General features: G+C 39.0%; 1 protein-coding gene across 1 annotated transcript in view; it reads right to left on the bottom strand.

Moving 5' to 3' along the window:
• The window catches only part of LOC128019645 (protein FAM117B), a 37,989-nt gene that overhangs the window by 16,411 nt on the left and 5,308 nt on the right, over window positions 1-16,270 (bottom strand). The window contains exons 2-3 of the mRNA XM_052605741.1: window positions 14,625-14,779; window positions 2,360-2,452 (exon numbers count right to left, since the gene is read on the bottom strand). Coding sequence (XP_052461701.1) covers window positions 2,360-2,452; window positions 14,625-14,779 — 248 coding nt within the window. The remainder of the gene's footprint in view (window positions 1-2,359; window positions 2,453-14,624; window positions 14,780-16,270) is intronic.

Genomic DNA, 16,270 nt, shown 5'->3' on the forward strand with positions numbered 1-16,270 from the left:
CATGCTTTCAAAAACACCATTTCCTTTATTAAACAGAAAACATACACCCTCCCGCACAATCTCTCCTTACCCCAGCCTAGGAAAAAGGAAGGCAATACATGTACAGATGAGATCAGATGTAGAGTTTAACCCAGCCTCAAGTCCGTGAATAGAATCTATGAGCGAAACCCTTATATGTTAAAATAATCTTTGTCTGTGTGTGACTATTTGATGCTCGTTTGAGAAGGAACAGTACATTATATTGTGTTTGTACCAGACACAACATCTCTGTTCCAAAACTAGAAGATGTCTTCACTGCACTACTGAGGCAGATACCTTCTAAGCGAACATCCTAACTAAAACTGAACCTCAAATTTGATTAATCTGAAATGATCTGCATAGGCAGCAAATATCACTGCTCATTACTGTAATTACAAGATCCTTGCTTCTTTGTACCACTCACGTCTTTTTAAGATCTGTAATTACTAGTTAGAAACTAGCTTTAACAAGCTTCCAATTCCTCTCATTATGTTTCTTTAATCCATTCATCCATAGCTACGTCTATCCATAATCTTTCTATCCATCCATTCATCTACCTACTTATCCTTCCATCCACCCATCTAGCTATCATCTATCCATCCATGCATCCATCCACCTACCTATTCATCATTCGTCTACCTATCCCTCCATTCATCTGCCTACCTACTTATCCTTCCTCCACCCATCTAGCTATCATCAATCCACCTAACTATCCATCCATGCATCCATCCACCCACCCATTCATCTATCCATCCATCTAGCTATCCATCCATCCACCTACCCATTTATCATTCGTCTACCTATCCATCCATCCATCCATGCACCTATTCATCTATCCATCTATCCACCTACCTATTCATCCATTAGTTTACCTATCCATCCATCCATCCATCCATCCATGCATCTATCCATCCGTGAATCCATCAATCTATCCACCTACCTATCAATCCATCCACCTACCTATTCATTCAGTCATCCATCCATCCATCCATCAATCCATCAGTCCATCCACCCAGCTACCTATTCATCAATTTGTCTACCTTTCCATCCATCAATCCACTTATCTATTAATCCATCCTCTCATCCAGCTCTAAATGGCTCCTAGTAGAATCTGTTAATTCTTACAAGATGTTTGAACTTATAGATCTATTTTATTGGAATACCATTCAGTAATGAATAGATAAAAAAAAAAAAAATATTTCAGTGCATTCTGGGGTACCCATCTGTCTACTGCCTTACATTTACATTTACATTTAATCATTTAGCAGACGCTTTTATCCAAAGCGACTTACAAATGAGAACAATAGAAGCAGTCAGGTCAACAAAAGAACAACAACAGAATACAAGTGCCATGACAAGTCTCAGTTAGTCTAGTATAGAACACATAGCCAGGTATATATAATTTTTTTTTTTTTTTTTTTTTTTTTTTTTTTTTTTTTTTTTATTAAATGGGAAAAAAGAGACAAGAAAAGGAAAAGTACTGGTGTTAGTAGGTTAAGTGCAGGCGAAAAAGATGAGTTTTTAGATGTTTCTTGAAAATGAGTAAAGACTCAGCTGTACGAATTGAGATTGGGAGGTCATTCCACCAGCTGGGCACAGTCCAGGAAAAGGTCCGTGAGAGTGATTTTGAATTTCTTTGGGATGGCACCACAAGGCGTTGTTCACTTGCAGAACGCAAACTAGAATTTAGACAAAACATGATATGCCGGGCCAACTCTCCTATGATATCTATAAATGTTTTCTTGGTAGGCTGCTCTCCAGGTTCCATCAGATGTGCCTACAGTGTGCGGTGAGTGCTTCACATATGACCTGATCACTGTTTAGAGAATGATTAACTATGAAGTAGAACACTAGTACACACTAGAGTATAGAGTCGACTGATCGGTGATAGATAGCAGTTGAGATAACAAGTGGCAGAAGATAATGTACGTACAGACACCTGTGAAACCCAGGCACAGAAGAGATATACAAAGGGAGAAGACCCATGAGGTGGTGGAAGAGAGGAAGAACACCTGAATAGAGAGAACAGCGTATGAAGCCACTGGTGGATGTGACAGGGGAAGGAAGGGTGCACACACAAACAGGAGGAGGGGAGGGTGTAATGTGAGGTGACACCAGGCTGCTTCTGGTTCACTAGAGCCTGCCAATAATATGATAATGACACGGCCTCCATCTTCCCCTCCCCACTATCCCCAACAGCCTGTTGCTGCCCCGTCTCCTCATCCACAATCTCACACGGGGGAGAGAAAAACAACGAGGGGGTCCAGCCATGGCCCTGCTTCTGCTGAATGGAACAAAGCGCGGGGGAGGAAAGGAGATCAGGCCCTAAACGCATCCTGACCTCTTTTAGCTGGTCAGTGCTGCCGCAGGAGGCTGAGCGCTTGTGACAGCCCCTCTTCTTCTCTCCGCATTCATCGGCCCAGGCGCTGGGGGTCTGTGGGATACACACATGAGACTGTCAGACATGAAACAACAATAAGTTTTGATCATCACAGCATCATATTGTTTCTTGATTCATGAGTATGCTGATACAGTCTTTTGACTCTTATCGAAAATAATAAGGTTGCTTACACTCTTCAAAGCCAACTGAGAATAAAATTGTGGTTACTTTTTGGCTTGCAACTGTGGGAATTGCAACAGTACCTGGTTTAAATGAAATTGTGTGAGATTGTAAATCCAATTGATGTGCGTGTCTTTTACATCAGTGTGAAATGTAATCAGAAGTTTATCAAGGGTGTTTTACGTTTTGTTGTTTTTGCCAGAGCTCCATGTGACAGCTTTTTTTTCTCTTATTTTTTTAATGAAATGAACCCAACAAAACTAAAACAAGAGGAAGAAAAATCACGATCTTTCAACAACAGGCTAATTTTGTGTTTGATATAAAATATTACTTCCAACTGGGACATAAAAAAATATTTACATGTACAGTACATACAAACCTTTGCCAGGTGTAGCATAAAGTTCATTTTGTGCTACACCATTATAAAGAGCTGTTTTTACTGTTAGAAAAAGAGAAAAAAAAGAGATCTCCATGCTTCTCATGTTTTAAGACCATATCAATGGGCTGTCTAGCCTGCCCTTTAAATTCATTCATGCACAATGTCACAAAAAGAGCCCTCACCCACACACACACACCAGTGAAGGCACGAAAACGGGGGATGGTGGATCTAATTTAGGACTTTATCCTATATACAAACCATTTAATGCTCATCTTTACACAGAACATGGTTTGTGTAACTTCTTTGCAAACTTCCTTTCTAAACGTAAAAATACAGCTGCTGTTGCCAAAGAAGAGAATGGAGAGGCACACATTGCGTAGGGCGGCTGGCTCTGAGCTTCCTTTGAGTGAAGTCTCGATTGCTCAAGTGTGATACAGCTCTCTAAAAAAGATAACCACAAACACTGCAGCCAGAGCAGAGACAGGTGCAGTCCTCAGGATTGTACACACACACATACACACACACACACACACATAAATATAAGCTTCATTTGCTGAAACAAAGGATGCATATACCAATAATTAATTTTATATAATGATGATGAAACATTAAAACCTCTATAGTGCTTTGTCTATATTTTTAAACCGCATGCTTCAACTGAAAACTGGTATTAAGAAATTATATTCTGATATATCAAACTCCAAATTTGACCCTTGCTGAAGATAAAAAGCTAATACTCAAGTGGTCAGTGATGAATCACAAATATATAGCGTTTCAAACAGTAGTATGCTAGATTGTGGTCTAGATTAATTCAACAAGTGGTATCCAGCTATCATCTGGGAACATAAACGAATACACAACTTTTGAATCCAACTTTAAGTTAATCTTTAATTATTTAAATTAAAATAAATAACTTGTGGCAAAATCCAGGCAAATAATGATCCAAGAAAGAGACCTTAACAATCAGGATATATTACTTTTGATATTTCATTACTCTGGAATAGAAGGTTAAGTTGTTCCCATTGCACTTTGAGATACTATATCCTTTGCATTGTGACTTTTTTATACTGCTCATTTTAGCAATTGTAGTAAATCATTCCAGTATTCAATGGGTACAGAAAATGTGTACTGTAAACTATGAACATACAAATCACATACTGAAGAAATAGTAAGTATTTTGCAATTAGTATGGGTTTTAATACCAATCTGCCATCAGAGAGCTGTCAAACTGGAAAATAAACCTGCCTCAGAAGCAGAAAACACAAATAATTATCATCAAACACATGAAATAATTCACCAAAATGGCATTCTGTGAAAAAAACAAACTAGTTTCTGGTAGTTTAAAGTTGCTAACACACAACCGGCAAATACTTCAGTCTCATACAGCTCTTATAATCAGTAGTCCACGTCAGCCTAGAGAGTTATGGGAACCGCTCAGCTGTATGCATGCACACCATGGCCTTACTAATCATGTACTCAAATCACATTTTGGCACGCAAATACACACATGATCTCACTAGGAGAACAAACACAAACACTAATGTGTATTGGGCATCATAACACACACTCACACAAAGATTTGTTTGGAAGCCTCTTGATCAGGACTTGTCTTCGTTCCGCCCCACTGGGTGAGTGCAGCCGTTAACGGCACGACACAAGAGATTAAACCTGTGGGTTTACACCATAAACAACTCTAGATCTTTCTACACCCAATACACTCAACGTGTCTGTACTAGCGAGTTCACAAACTTTCACTCAGAACGCCGTATGGAGATTTATTACCGGACAGCTATGGCCTTATTTAGATATCTGGCACAGATGAGGAGTGCTCTTATGTTCAGGAGCTATGGAAAAGTAATCTCATTGCCTCAGCCTCTCTCAATCACTCAAAAGCATGAGCCAAAACTGTAAAATGGTGTACAGAAAAAAATCTAATCTATGGCATTGGAAACAGCCCAAGGCATTAGCGGTCCAAACTCAACCAATCAAAATCACTTTAACAAGGGAACATTGTGTGATGTGCATCATGATAAAGCCAGAATCCTGTTTTGATCCTTACTGGTGTCAAAATTCACCCATATTTAACATTGTTTTCATGCAAGCTTCTCACACACCATTAATTAGTAGGTCCATTCATCAGGGAGACACACAAATTGACAAACTTTCCTTTGGTTGGTGATAAACATGTGCAGGGACACCAGCCGAATCTCCTCTCTGTACCACCGGAGGCTCTGTCTCTCAACACTTAAAAGACGTGTTCTGATTCATACTCGTTTCAAACAAATACTTAACGTCAGCTGATATCACACACACAAGTGCTTATACACTGTATGATCCAAGCTAAACCTCTGACACAGCATAATGTCTTTATTACTAAATGTTCCTGGTCTTTTTGCATGATCCACCAGTGCAAGAGCTAAATGTTTGCTTTCATCAAAAAAAGAATAACTTTCTTCACTTCTGAATCTTTGAATATCACGCCCCACTTTAAACAATCCAATCTGATAGATAAAATTAAATCCCGTCTTACATAACATATCTACAGTTAAACATTCAGTTTCACTTGGAATTGCATCAGAATGAGAACTGTTCATTTTGTTTTTAAAATAAAAAACAACATACATCAGAAAAAAAGTCTTCTGAATTTCAGTGTAAAACTGGATATTCAAGGAGGCAAAAAAGTAGGGCAGGATTTAATTCTATACAAACAGAATGGATTGTGAAAAGTTGACATAACATAGCAGGGTTTACAGGGAGATTAGGAAAAAACAACTCTTCTGAAACTCCCCTGGCACCTGTTGATTACAACAGCGGCCCTGATGACATCAGTCAAAAAGGAAAGGTGTTTCAGGAGGTGGCCCGAGTTGTTTTAGCACAATAAAATCAGGAAAGAATACCTGTCGATTTGATTTCATGCTGACTTTATGTATGAACTCATGGAATCATGTCAGACATGATCAAATTCAGACATTTTAAATATTTAAGTCGAGACAACAAGAACAGAGCTAAAGAAACAATGAGAGAGAAAGCAAGATGTGGTTGAATGAGCTAGTAGGATAAAGTTTCTCTTCTTAATTAACTTCATGCCGTGTGTACCTCCACAAGCTCCTGTCCCCGGGTGTACCTCTCGTACCCCTCCCCAACATTTATTCCTCTAAATTCCTTTCTTTCTTTGTTTAATTAATCCGTGCATGTGCTTCTTTGTTCCATTGCGCTTTTCTCCTTCTCTCGCCATTGTTCTGCTGGTTTCCTCTCACTCATCTCCGTCTGATCCCTCTTTTCTTCATCTCTTTTTTCTCCTCTTCATCGCCCGCCTACTCCCTTTGTACACCTCTGCTTTTTCTACCTCCTCCTCTCTTTCATGCTCTCTGCAGGCTTCCTCTTTTCCCATGTGTGTTAAAGTGGATGGTGATTGTAATGGTGTGGCATTCAGTTTACCCTGCATCACATGGGCTTGTTTACATTTGATATGAAAATCTGCCTCAGTTGATCCTATAAGCAAAATAAATTAAAATGAAAAATAAATGAAAATAAAAGGTGTAAAAATAAATACATTCAAAATAAAATAACTGCATTAAAACTAGGTTACATTTATATTTAGTGCTGACCATTTGTGGTCAGCCAAAACACCACTGAGTGTAAACTGGGTCATGGACACAAACATGCATCTCTCTTATTGCCTCACAAAAGCTGATTCTAGTATAGGCTTATGGCCTCTCCTACAATCCCAGAATATTTTAGGCTCAACCTGACTGCTTGATTGATTGCTTTAAGATAGACAACAAACAGTCCATCTGAATGCTGCTGCAAGTGTGTGTGTGTGTCGTCTTTCAGCTGTGCTGCTCTACAGCAGTTCAGCTCCATGACTGATTCTGTTGTGTTGAGCACAGGACTGGGACGCCCAGCTCCTGACTCGCTCTCAGAGCTGCAGCCAACTGCCAGGATCACTTCCTCCTTCCCAGCAGTTTAAGATTTCCAGCGGAGCAGGCTGGCTACACACAAACACGGCTCTGTTCAGCAGCTGTGGACGCTGCACAGAGGGATCCTCTGCTGAGGAGGGGGAGCATCTGTCTGCTCGGGCCTGCCAGGACATACACAGTCCGTGTGATACTCAGTTTGACACGTGTTTACAGATACACAAGCAGTCTGTCAGTTCAATTTAGAAGTCTGTGCCATGGATTTGGCATGCAAAGACTGTGTGGTTTGACCCAATGATTAATTTTCTCTTTCTGCACCCAGAAGGGAGACACATCAGTACAGCCCTTACTCACTGCAGGCAACCCTTACAAAAATGCACCATACGTAAGCACTGGCATTGAAATTCTGGACAAGAAGCTGACGTCATATATTTATGTAAAAGGCCAATAACTGCTACTGAATGGTATACTTTGCTGTCTAAGTAACAAACAATGATAATAAATCACGCATTTTGAATGCTACAGGTCAATTTAGTCATCACAGCATTATATTATACAGTATTAAAAATATATTTTGAGAATAACTAAAGAGCACATTTAACAGTGTTATTATATTAAAAGTATTTTAAAGATTAACTTAAAGTGAGCATTAGATGACGTATAGAAAAATCCAGAATTTGACAATAACTGATATGGTACCAATATTTTGTATTCTGGTCAAAATCCAATAGTAAGGCCTAAATTACTAAAGTTAAAAGGTATTTTTTTTAACGAGTTAAGTATTACCATGGTTCTGGTATCATGATGATATGATATGATATGATAAAATACCATGCACCGAAGTGTGATATTTGGACAGAAAAAAAAAAAAACAACAACAACAACAGTGACATTTTAAAGTTTTTTTTTAAGTTTGTTTTAAGGCACATTTTTAAGGGAAGCATGAGTGTGGTTTTCTAGATCAGGCTGCATTTGGGATAGGTGTGTGTGTTTGTGTGTGAGAGAGGGTTGAAGTTACAGTAGGGCCCATGCTTCAGAGTAGATTAACATAGAAACAAAGGGCTCTTTATAAACAGAGGGGTGCTGTGTTTGGACTCGCTTTGAAGCACAGGTCCTGAGTGGAGGCCCTAGGTGTGTGATGTAACCCCAGTCAGCCAGTGAAAACTCATAAGCAAAGTCACTGAAGTTTAGTAGACCATGAAAAAAAGTGCAAATAACATGCAAAACAATGGTGGAAGTGAAAAGAACACAAAGATTAAAAAAAAAAAAAAAAATACACAACACCTTTACAGTAGATCAAAAAAAAAAGGGGTGGGGGTGGGGGAAGGGAAATCCCCAATTCCGCTATGTAAATCATAGTATTTGCATATCCTGCTTAAAGCTGCAAGTCTGAGGACCCAACCTAAGTGCCTGTTGACATACATGGCCTCTAGTGAAGTATCTGTATTTGGACACTTATGTCACCCTTACATGAGCCACTACAGAAGAAACGAAATATCAAACCAAGTTTCATTAAGATAGAAAAACACCACAAGAAATCATGCTCAAAATCAAAAAAAAAAAAAAAAAAAAGGAGTCTAGTTCCTAGCCATATCAGCCAAGAAAATTACTACTTTTCATTTTCCGTCCGTTTTAGTGCACGATGAAATTACAGAAGAGTCAAGTTTTAAATAGGAAAAATACATAAACTCTTTGGTCCTTTTTGAGCGAGATGCTAGCGATCTGATCAGATTCAATGATATATGCTAAGCTAAAAGTGCTACTGCCAGACAGGGAAATCGGCTGAATGGATTCAAAAATGGTCAAACTCAAATGTTTAACTCTAGGGGAGTTGGGAAAAAGTATATTTTCAAAAATAGTGGAGTGTTCCTTTAACACCATTGCTGCAGGTTGTTTTTCATGTGCATGGGTTGGAGCAACCCCAAAAACGTGATATTTAGCCCCTGAAATGTGAATTTTTCTGTAGAATCCCAGCCGAAAAACTTGTATTTTTACACCCAGAATGCAATTTTGCAGAGGAACCCCCATCTAAATGCGTTTGGGTATAGATTTGATCTAGTTTTCAGTAGCATTTGGGCGGGTTTTGGTGCGAAAACATGGTAAACCTGCTATGAATGTAAATGATCTGCAAAGTTGTGAAGCCAACAGTACATGATGAATAAACTGTCTCTCAATAAATAAATAAAAAACTATGAATTAAAAGAAATTCTCTGAACAACCTAAATTAATCAGGAATTCCATGAATAAGGAATCAGGAAACGAATCAGGAATTTAGCCTCACTTACATTACGGCTACACATCACTGGGTAACATGTAAGGAATGATGTACATACAGCCGGTTGTTATTGCAGAATAACCCCCAACAGGGTGATCAGGACCCCGAAGCAAAGAGGATTATTATTGTTATTATTATAATTATTGGATAATTCCCGCCTATGTTGTCTGCTCACTAAGAACTTAACCCACCCTCAAACACTGTAGCATATGCTGTACGCAGCAGACCAAAAGACTAGAACATATAACCAATCAGAGCAGTGTAGGCTCATGGAAAGGAGGGGTTTAGAACGATCAAAATTAAATGTATACTATGAGAAAACTAAAGAAAACTCTTTTGATCTGGCATGCATGTAAACCTGTTGTGAGAGACTTCCAAAACTATTTTAGGAATCCTGATAGAAGGCAGTTTCAGGTCCTCACTGGAGGGTGCGAGCACTGTCTGGATAATCTGCCAGCTAAGCTTTTCTGTGACCCTGTGAGCTCACATACAGAGGGGAATACAAGTCGTGAATTCCCCTTGGACGGGCTGTTACTCGGTATTCACCTGCCTCTCTTTCAGCTGAACTGGAACACAAGGTCTGTTTACTGAGAGAGGGCCAAATTAACAACAGGCTTTCTGAACACTGAACTCCAGTGTTGGAAAATAGTTCCGATTTTTAGCCTCTTAGTCCAGAAGGGGATTTTCATGACAAAAAGAACTTTCTTGTTAAAAAGTAACAAATCTGGCAAGGTCACTGCGGTGTGTTGGCCAAGTGTGTGCACGGCTACGAATGGACCGCAGTAACACGGATCCTTGTTAAAGGTTAATGCTCTCCTTCCACAGGTACACAATGTTGTAAACCTTACAAATGGAAATCCCCCTGGCAACACTATTTATTTTCACTATTTAACACTAGTATTTTCTGGCCTAAGAAAACTCCTCATGTCAGAAAATCCCTGGGATTGCTTAATGTAAGTGAACTTCTTTCTGCACACTGGGGAAAGGAATTCACATGCACATATTTATCTTCATGAATGGATAGCGCTCTGATGGTTCACTCATATCAAAACAAAACAAAGTCCAGTAAGTCCAGTGGTCATCATTAAACGTGAAAGGATGCTCATGTAGACATGGCATCAAGTTTTCTGCATGAAATGCTAGTGGCGGTTGCCTGTGCAAATGTTCTGGGGGGTGTCCAGTGCATTGATAAGATGTTGTTGATATGTTGCTACGGTGTTTTGTGTGTGTGTTTAGTCAAAGGATCCCACCCACAAGTCGCTATGCTATTCTGAACTCTGTAAATGAGTAAAATCCCTCCTTCAAAGGAAGTATGTTGGATTTACTGGCAGTTTTATCTTCTTGTAAGACAAATGTAACATCTTATCAATTAGGCTACGTATAGATTGCAGGCAAAAGTGGCCTAAATCTGAGTTTTTGCTCATATAACTCAGACAGACAGACCAGTTTTTTCCCCCATAACTGTTTGAACAGCACACAGCCACATGGAATCCAAGGGGGTTTTTTGTTTCTGATTTGGGCCACTTCCATATGTGGTAATAATCAGATACAGGTACATGCGACCTCAATCTGAACAGTCAAATTTGTAACTTATGTCACTCTAGTTTGACATTTATCACAACTCTGCACTGACAGGAGGCACACCAAAGATTTCACATAGTGGTAGCTCTTTGGTCACTCTGTGAATATATAAGACAGCCAGGTGTAGTCAGTGAAGTGTATTATGGTGACATCTCTACACAAGCAAAACTTCAAATAATATTACCAAAATTACAAAAGCTTTGTTCTCATCATCATCTGTGTACTCTTTATTGGCTTCACACACAAATTCACTTCATTACGCAGCACAACAGCTTATAAATGAATGTGTAAACACTGATTTCAATGTCTATTCTCTATGACAGGGTATGCTTTGTGGTGTCTTTGTTGCTGTTTTTTGCACATGTGGGTCAGTTCAGGAACATAAACACTTCACACGCAAATCTGATTTCAAACATTAAAAAGAAATTAGATCTAGACAATAAATCAGATTTGAGCACAAAGGCTTGCAGAGTACATCTGCATAGGGGCTGTTCACACAGAATGTTGTAATCTTGAGTTGAAAAAAGTGAGGCACAATGCAGAAGAATGGAAAATAATGCAGGGTTTTGAGGAATGTTTTCAAAACCTGAGCTTCTTTTTACTTGACATGGCATCTTAAAAATGTACCAACAAAAAAAAAAAAAAAGGCAAATACATACAGTACACCTAGTGCATTTTTTTGCATAGAAAAATGATTAAAAAGCAGCACAGGTGATCACAAAGGCATAAAAAAGTAAAATACTAGTAATATGGACAACCATATCCATAAATGGTCAGTTCCTTTTCACATTATTTCTTTGTTTAGTATAGATATTTAACATATCATTAAGGCTAAATATTGTAACTACTTATTAAAGACTTTAAAAAAAAGTTTTGCATTTATTAACAGAAACAATCTCACCATTTGGCAATGGAATCTATAGTTTATTTTTGAAATATTACTTTATTTAAACAAATGTAAGAAAAAAAATAACTACTTTGAAAAGACAGGTATCGGCATTAATACATTCTTCATGATTTCTATCCCTAAGTCACACTATTTGAGATATCAATCTTATTAGCAGCTCAAAAGGTGACCTACCAAAGGGTTTGTTCAACTCTGCCTATGAGAAACAGTAATAACAACAAGCAATAACAAGCACTACCACAATGTATTTCCTCACAAATGCCTCTGTAGAGCCACATTTCTCCTGTAAGCTTAAAACCTTTCACCATCAGACACCCAGAGGGCCAGTCCATAACCATGAGAATAAAAATGTTTAATCCATTTCATTTCAGCGATCCAAGCTCTTCCTCAAGGGTGTGAGCTGATGTAATTTCAGCACTCATGTATCTTAAATTAGAAAGTTTTTAGGTCTGACTTCTTGAGAACAGTTTAGCATGCGTGTCTGATCAGGTTTCTTTATTATTGTAATTATGATGTGCCATGGCAGAAGGCTAATGTAGAACTCGTCTCTGTTTCCCCTCCCATGACTTTCCCAGGGCGTCTGACAAAGCATGAAACATAACCTACAGCACTGGATCTAGCAGCTTCAACACTTGTGCCGCACACTGCTGACCCTGCATTGGCTATAAATCTGTTATAGCTGCTGTATACAGATTCACACAGAGTGCATTCATGTGTGTGCGTGGCTGCATATTTCTCAGGGAGAGGAGCAAAGGCCTTCATTCAGTGTTATTGTTTGGTCACTAGGTGTGAGCTCGGCTCCCTGGCAACTGACACCGTCGTACAGATCCAAGATCTGGTTATTTTGGCGTGATGGTCCAGGGAGAAAAGAGCAAGCTCTGCAAATGTCGGCCAAATTCCACACTCGCCTCCAACTCGCTAAGTTCCCTTTGCACTCATTGTGAGACAGGCACACTGCTGAGAAAAAGAGCTGGGTGGAGGTCTGGGATCTCCAGAGCAAACACACACACACACACACACTGACTCGCACATAAGCTCAGGCTTTCATGAAAGAGGGTAGAGAAGACCCTAGAGAACCAGCGTATAACCTGTCATGCTCTTTCTTGAGACGTGGGGACTGGGTTTGAGTAATCCAAATAAACACCATGCCTCTGAAACCAGTTCTTCTTTAATATATGCCTCTTCATTCGTTAAATCAAACTCTAATCAATAACTCATCTATCGAAATAGCAGTTAATTATTAAGAAAAATCTTTTTTTTTTTTGATGTGAAAAACTTTCAATGCGAATGTTTTAATGTTCAGATACATACTGGCCCTGTGGTGTTTCTGGAAAAAAATAATAAGCTGGAAAAAAACAGGCAGCTTCAGGAAAGAATGCAGCTTGATGGTGGACGGTCTGCCTTCACCAGAAATATGCCGCAGTTTCCTCTCATCTCTCAACAAAACAGGGAGAGGCTTCCTCCTTTTCACTCTCTCTCTCTCTCTCTCTCTCTCGGCTATCTTTTCTCATGTATAATAACTTTTACATTCTACTTTTCTTATTTTGTAGTTAAAGTTGTAAAATGCTAAATTAACGTCTGTGTTTGGACCTGTGGAAAAACAACCCCAAGAGTAATAGATGTTAATAGCTTCTGAAAAATAAAGGCAAGAGTGTGCATGTGAGAACACATCTGTGTGGCCTACGCACTCACCACACCAGAGGTAAAAGAATGGTGGCTTGTTTTGAGAGGTGTTTATTTTGCATCTATCCATTAATAAAGTTTGTATTTATTTTGGAGCAATTACAGCATTATTCTACTTGCAAACTATGACTCAAGTTTAACACAGGCTGATTGATTGTAATATTTGTTTATTTGACCAGCACTGTGTTACGTTTATCTTGCCTTAAAGGGATCGTTCACCCCAAAATGTAAATTCAGTCATCAATTACACACCCTCATGTTGTTTCAAGCCTGCATGACTTTATTTGTTCTCTAAAACATAAAAGAAGATCATTTGAAGAACCGTTTTGTCTGTACAATGAGAGTTCGCTCTGGCCAAAAACATCGGACCCCTAATGACTTTCACTGAGGCATTAAAAAAACGTGGGTTTCAGAAACTAGAAAGTCAAAGGTTTAGAATGACATGAGGGTGAGTAAATATGACAGATCAGTTGAGTATTTTCTTTAGCAATCAGTGCTGCACTACAGTTCCACAACAGTCAGACACTGTTGCTTTTGACACATTTAGCAACTAAAAAAGTGAAATTTAAATGAATTGTTTTGTATCTGAATATATTTTAAATTATAATTTATTCCTTTGATATGCAAATCTGAATTTTCAGCATCATTGCGCCAGTCTTCAGTGTCACATGACCCTTCAGAAATCAGTCTTATATACTGATATGCTGCTCAAAAAGCATCTCTTATTATTATTATTATGAATGTTAAAAACAGTTGCGCTGATTAATATCTCCTTTATGAACCAAAAACTCAAAAGAACAGCTTTTATTTGAAACCCACATTTTTTATAAAATAAAATTATAAATGTCTTCACCGTCACCTTTGATCAATTTAATGCATACTTGCTTAATAAAAGTAATTTTAGAAGAAAAGAAACTTTAATGACTGACTAACTAAAACTATTATGACCACAAACCTTTGAACGGTAGTGCATATTTAAGATGGTCTGTCCTATTTAAGCCAGTTGAATCTGCTGACATTCAAAACGTCTAACTACACGAGACACTGTGCCTCACGGGTGCAGAGTGCACACAAAAGACATGTCTGTAGTGGTTTCATGAGTTTGTGTTTGCACAAAGCAAGTGTTTCTCAGGTGATTCATGCTGGTAGTTTGCAAAACATGCGTCTATGCAAGTAGATATTTGAGGTTGGAGTGGAAAGTTTTCTGAGAGAACTGAATGGCTGATTGAAGGGAGGTGTTGGACAATGTACAACCTGTTGCTAAACTGGGGAATAACAGCTTGTGTGCAACTGGTGCAACTCACCTGGGTGGATTTGTCACAAGGGGCATGGTTGGCATCCCGGGGCCAGTGTCCAGACAGGTAAGGGGCCGTGAGCGTGTCCAAAGAGGATGTGCGGCGAATACTACCGTTATTACTGGTGGTACACCAAGACCCTGCCAAAGGAAGTCTGTGCTTGTCTGCAAGACAGCCAGAAAACACAGAGGAGATAAAGAAGGGAAGGAAGGATGGGGAGGGGAGACAGGGGTCGAATAAAAGATGGATGAACGAGATGTGTGAGGGAGAATAAAACAGATGGGAAGGAAACAGAAGAAGAACATACGTTAGAGACTGCATGTTATGAATGCAATACGTCATCAGAGTAAGTGCTCAGAGACGTGCATCGAGCGCGTGGCCGTGTGTGTGTGAGATTACACCAGCTTGAGTGTAAATGTCTGCCGGGCTGATGGTGATGAATACCAAAACCCAGCAGATTGAAACAGATTAGTCTGGTGTCCAGTAGCCCTTTTAATAAAACTAAAGCTGATTAACTGCTCGACTGGTGAGGAGGAAGCAGCCCTCGTGTCTTGACCTACATTTAGTGTGTCTCTACAAGTAATTGCCCCTTCACTATTCTCTCCGCTCTCTTTTTCTCTCATTTGTTCATTCTAGCACACAATTGATGGCTTTCTCTCCTTCTCTTGTCAGCCTGAGTCTTTTAAAGACTACTTTTTTATGTAAATTCACACTATACAATACATGGTGCAGACGTGCTGTAAAAAAAGTGTGGCTTGCTGTTTTGTACAGCTCTTGAGAGATGACATCTGCGAGGGATTTTACACAGGAAGTTTAGCATATGTGCCTTTCAGAACATTTTTTTTTTTTTTAAGAAAGTCCCATTCTCCTTTGCCACATAGGTGACATCAGTCTTTTTGTGTGTGAGTGTGTGTTGTATCCAGGGAACCAAAATCAGAAGGGAACAATTAAATTTGTTTGCCTCCAACAGTCCAGTGGGAACGAGATCGATCGGCGCAGTAATAAAACAACTACAACTCTTCACTGTTGGGTGGATCTTCTGACAAAACTACAGAAAAATCCAGTCTGACAAAAGCAGAACAGGGATCTTGCATTACACTTTTTGTGCGTGTTGTACACATTTAAGAACATGAGAGAGGATCTAAACAGGAGGAACCTGTAAGGAATTTTGGGGGAAGTCATGCGAGAAGACAGAGAGGAATTGGCTACATAGCTCAAGTTGCAATCTCAACATTGCATGCTTACACTCACTAGGAACTTAAGTGCATGTGCAAGGCCCGGAAACAACCCTCAATACAATGTGAATGGAAAAGCTTCTAGCTATCCTAAGCTCAAATGAACACATTAATGCAAATGTGTGTCACAATTCATATTGCAAAATGACTATCCGCAACATTCTCAGTGTTGCAACGGGGCGCTCCAGTGAACATTAGCATACGATGATGTCTTCTACAGTAAGTTTTCAGTCAACATCCAGTGTGTAAAGAATCTTAAGTTTTTTCTTGATGTATATCTCCAGCTACCTGAATAATAATTAGCAATATATATCAATATTGATCTTTTACAACTGCTACAAATTATTTTTATGCTCAAGTATCAGATACGTTAGATATTTTATTTATGCGATACATTTTTTAAGGATTCTTTGAATTTAA

Source organism: Carassius gibelio, chromosome A9, assembly GCF_023724105.1.
Source record: "Carassius gibelio isolate Cgi1373 ecotype wild population from Czech Republic chromosome A9, carGib1.2-hapl.c, whole genome shotgun sequence".
NCBI classification, from domain to species: domain Eukaryota; kingdom Metazoa; phylum Chordata; class Actinopteri; order Cypriniformes; family Cyprinidae; genus Carassius; species Carassius gibelio.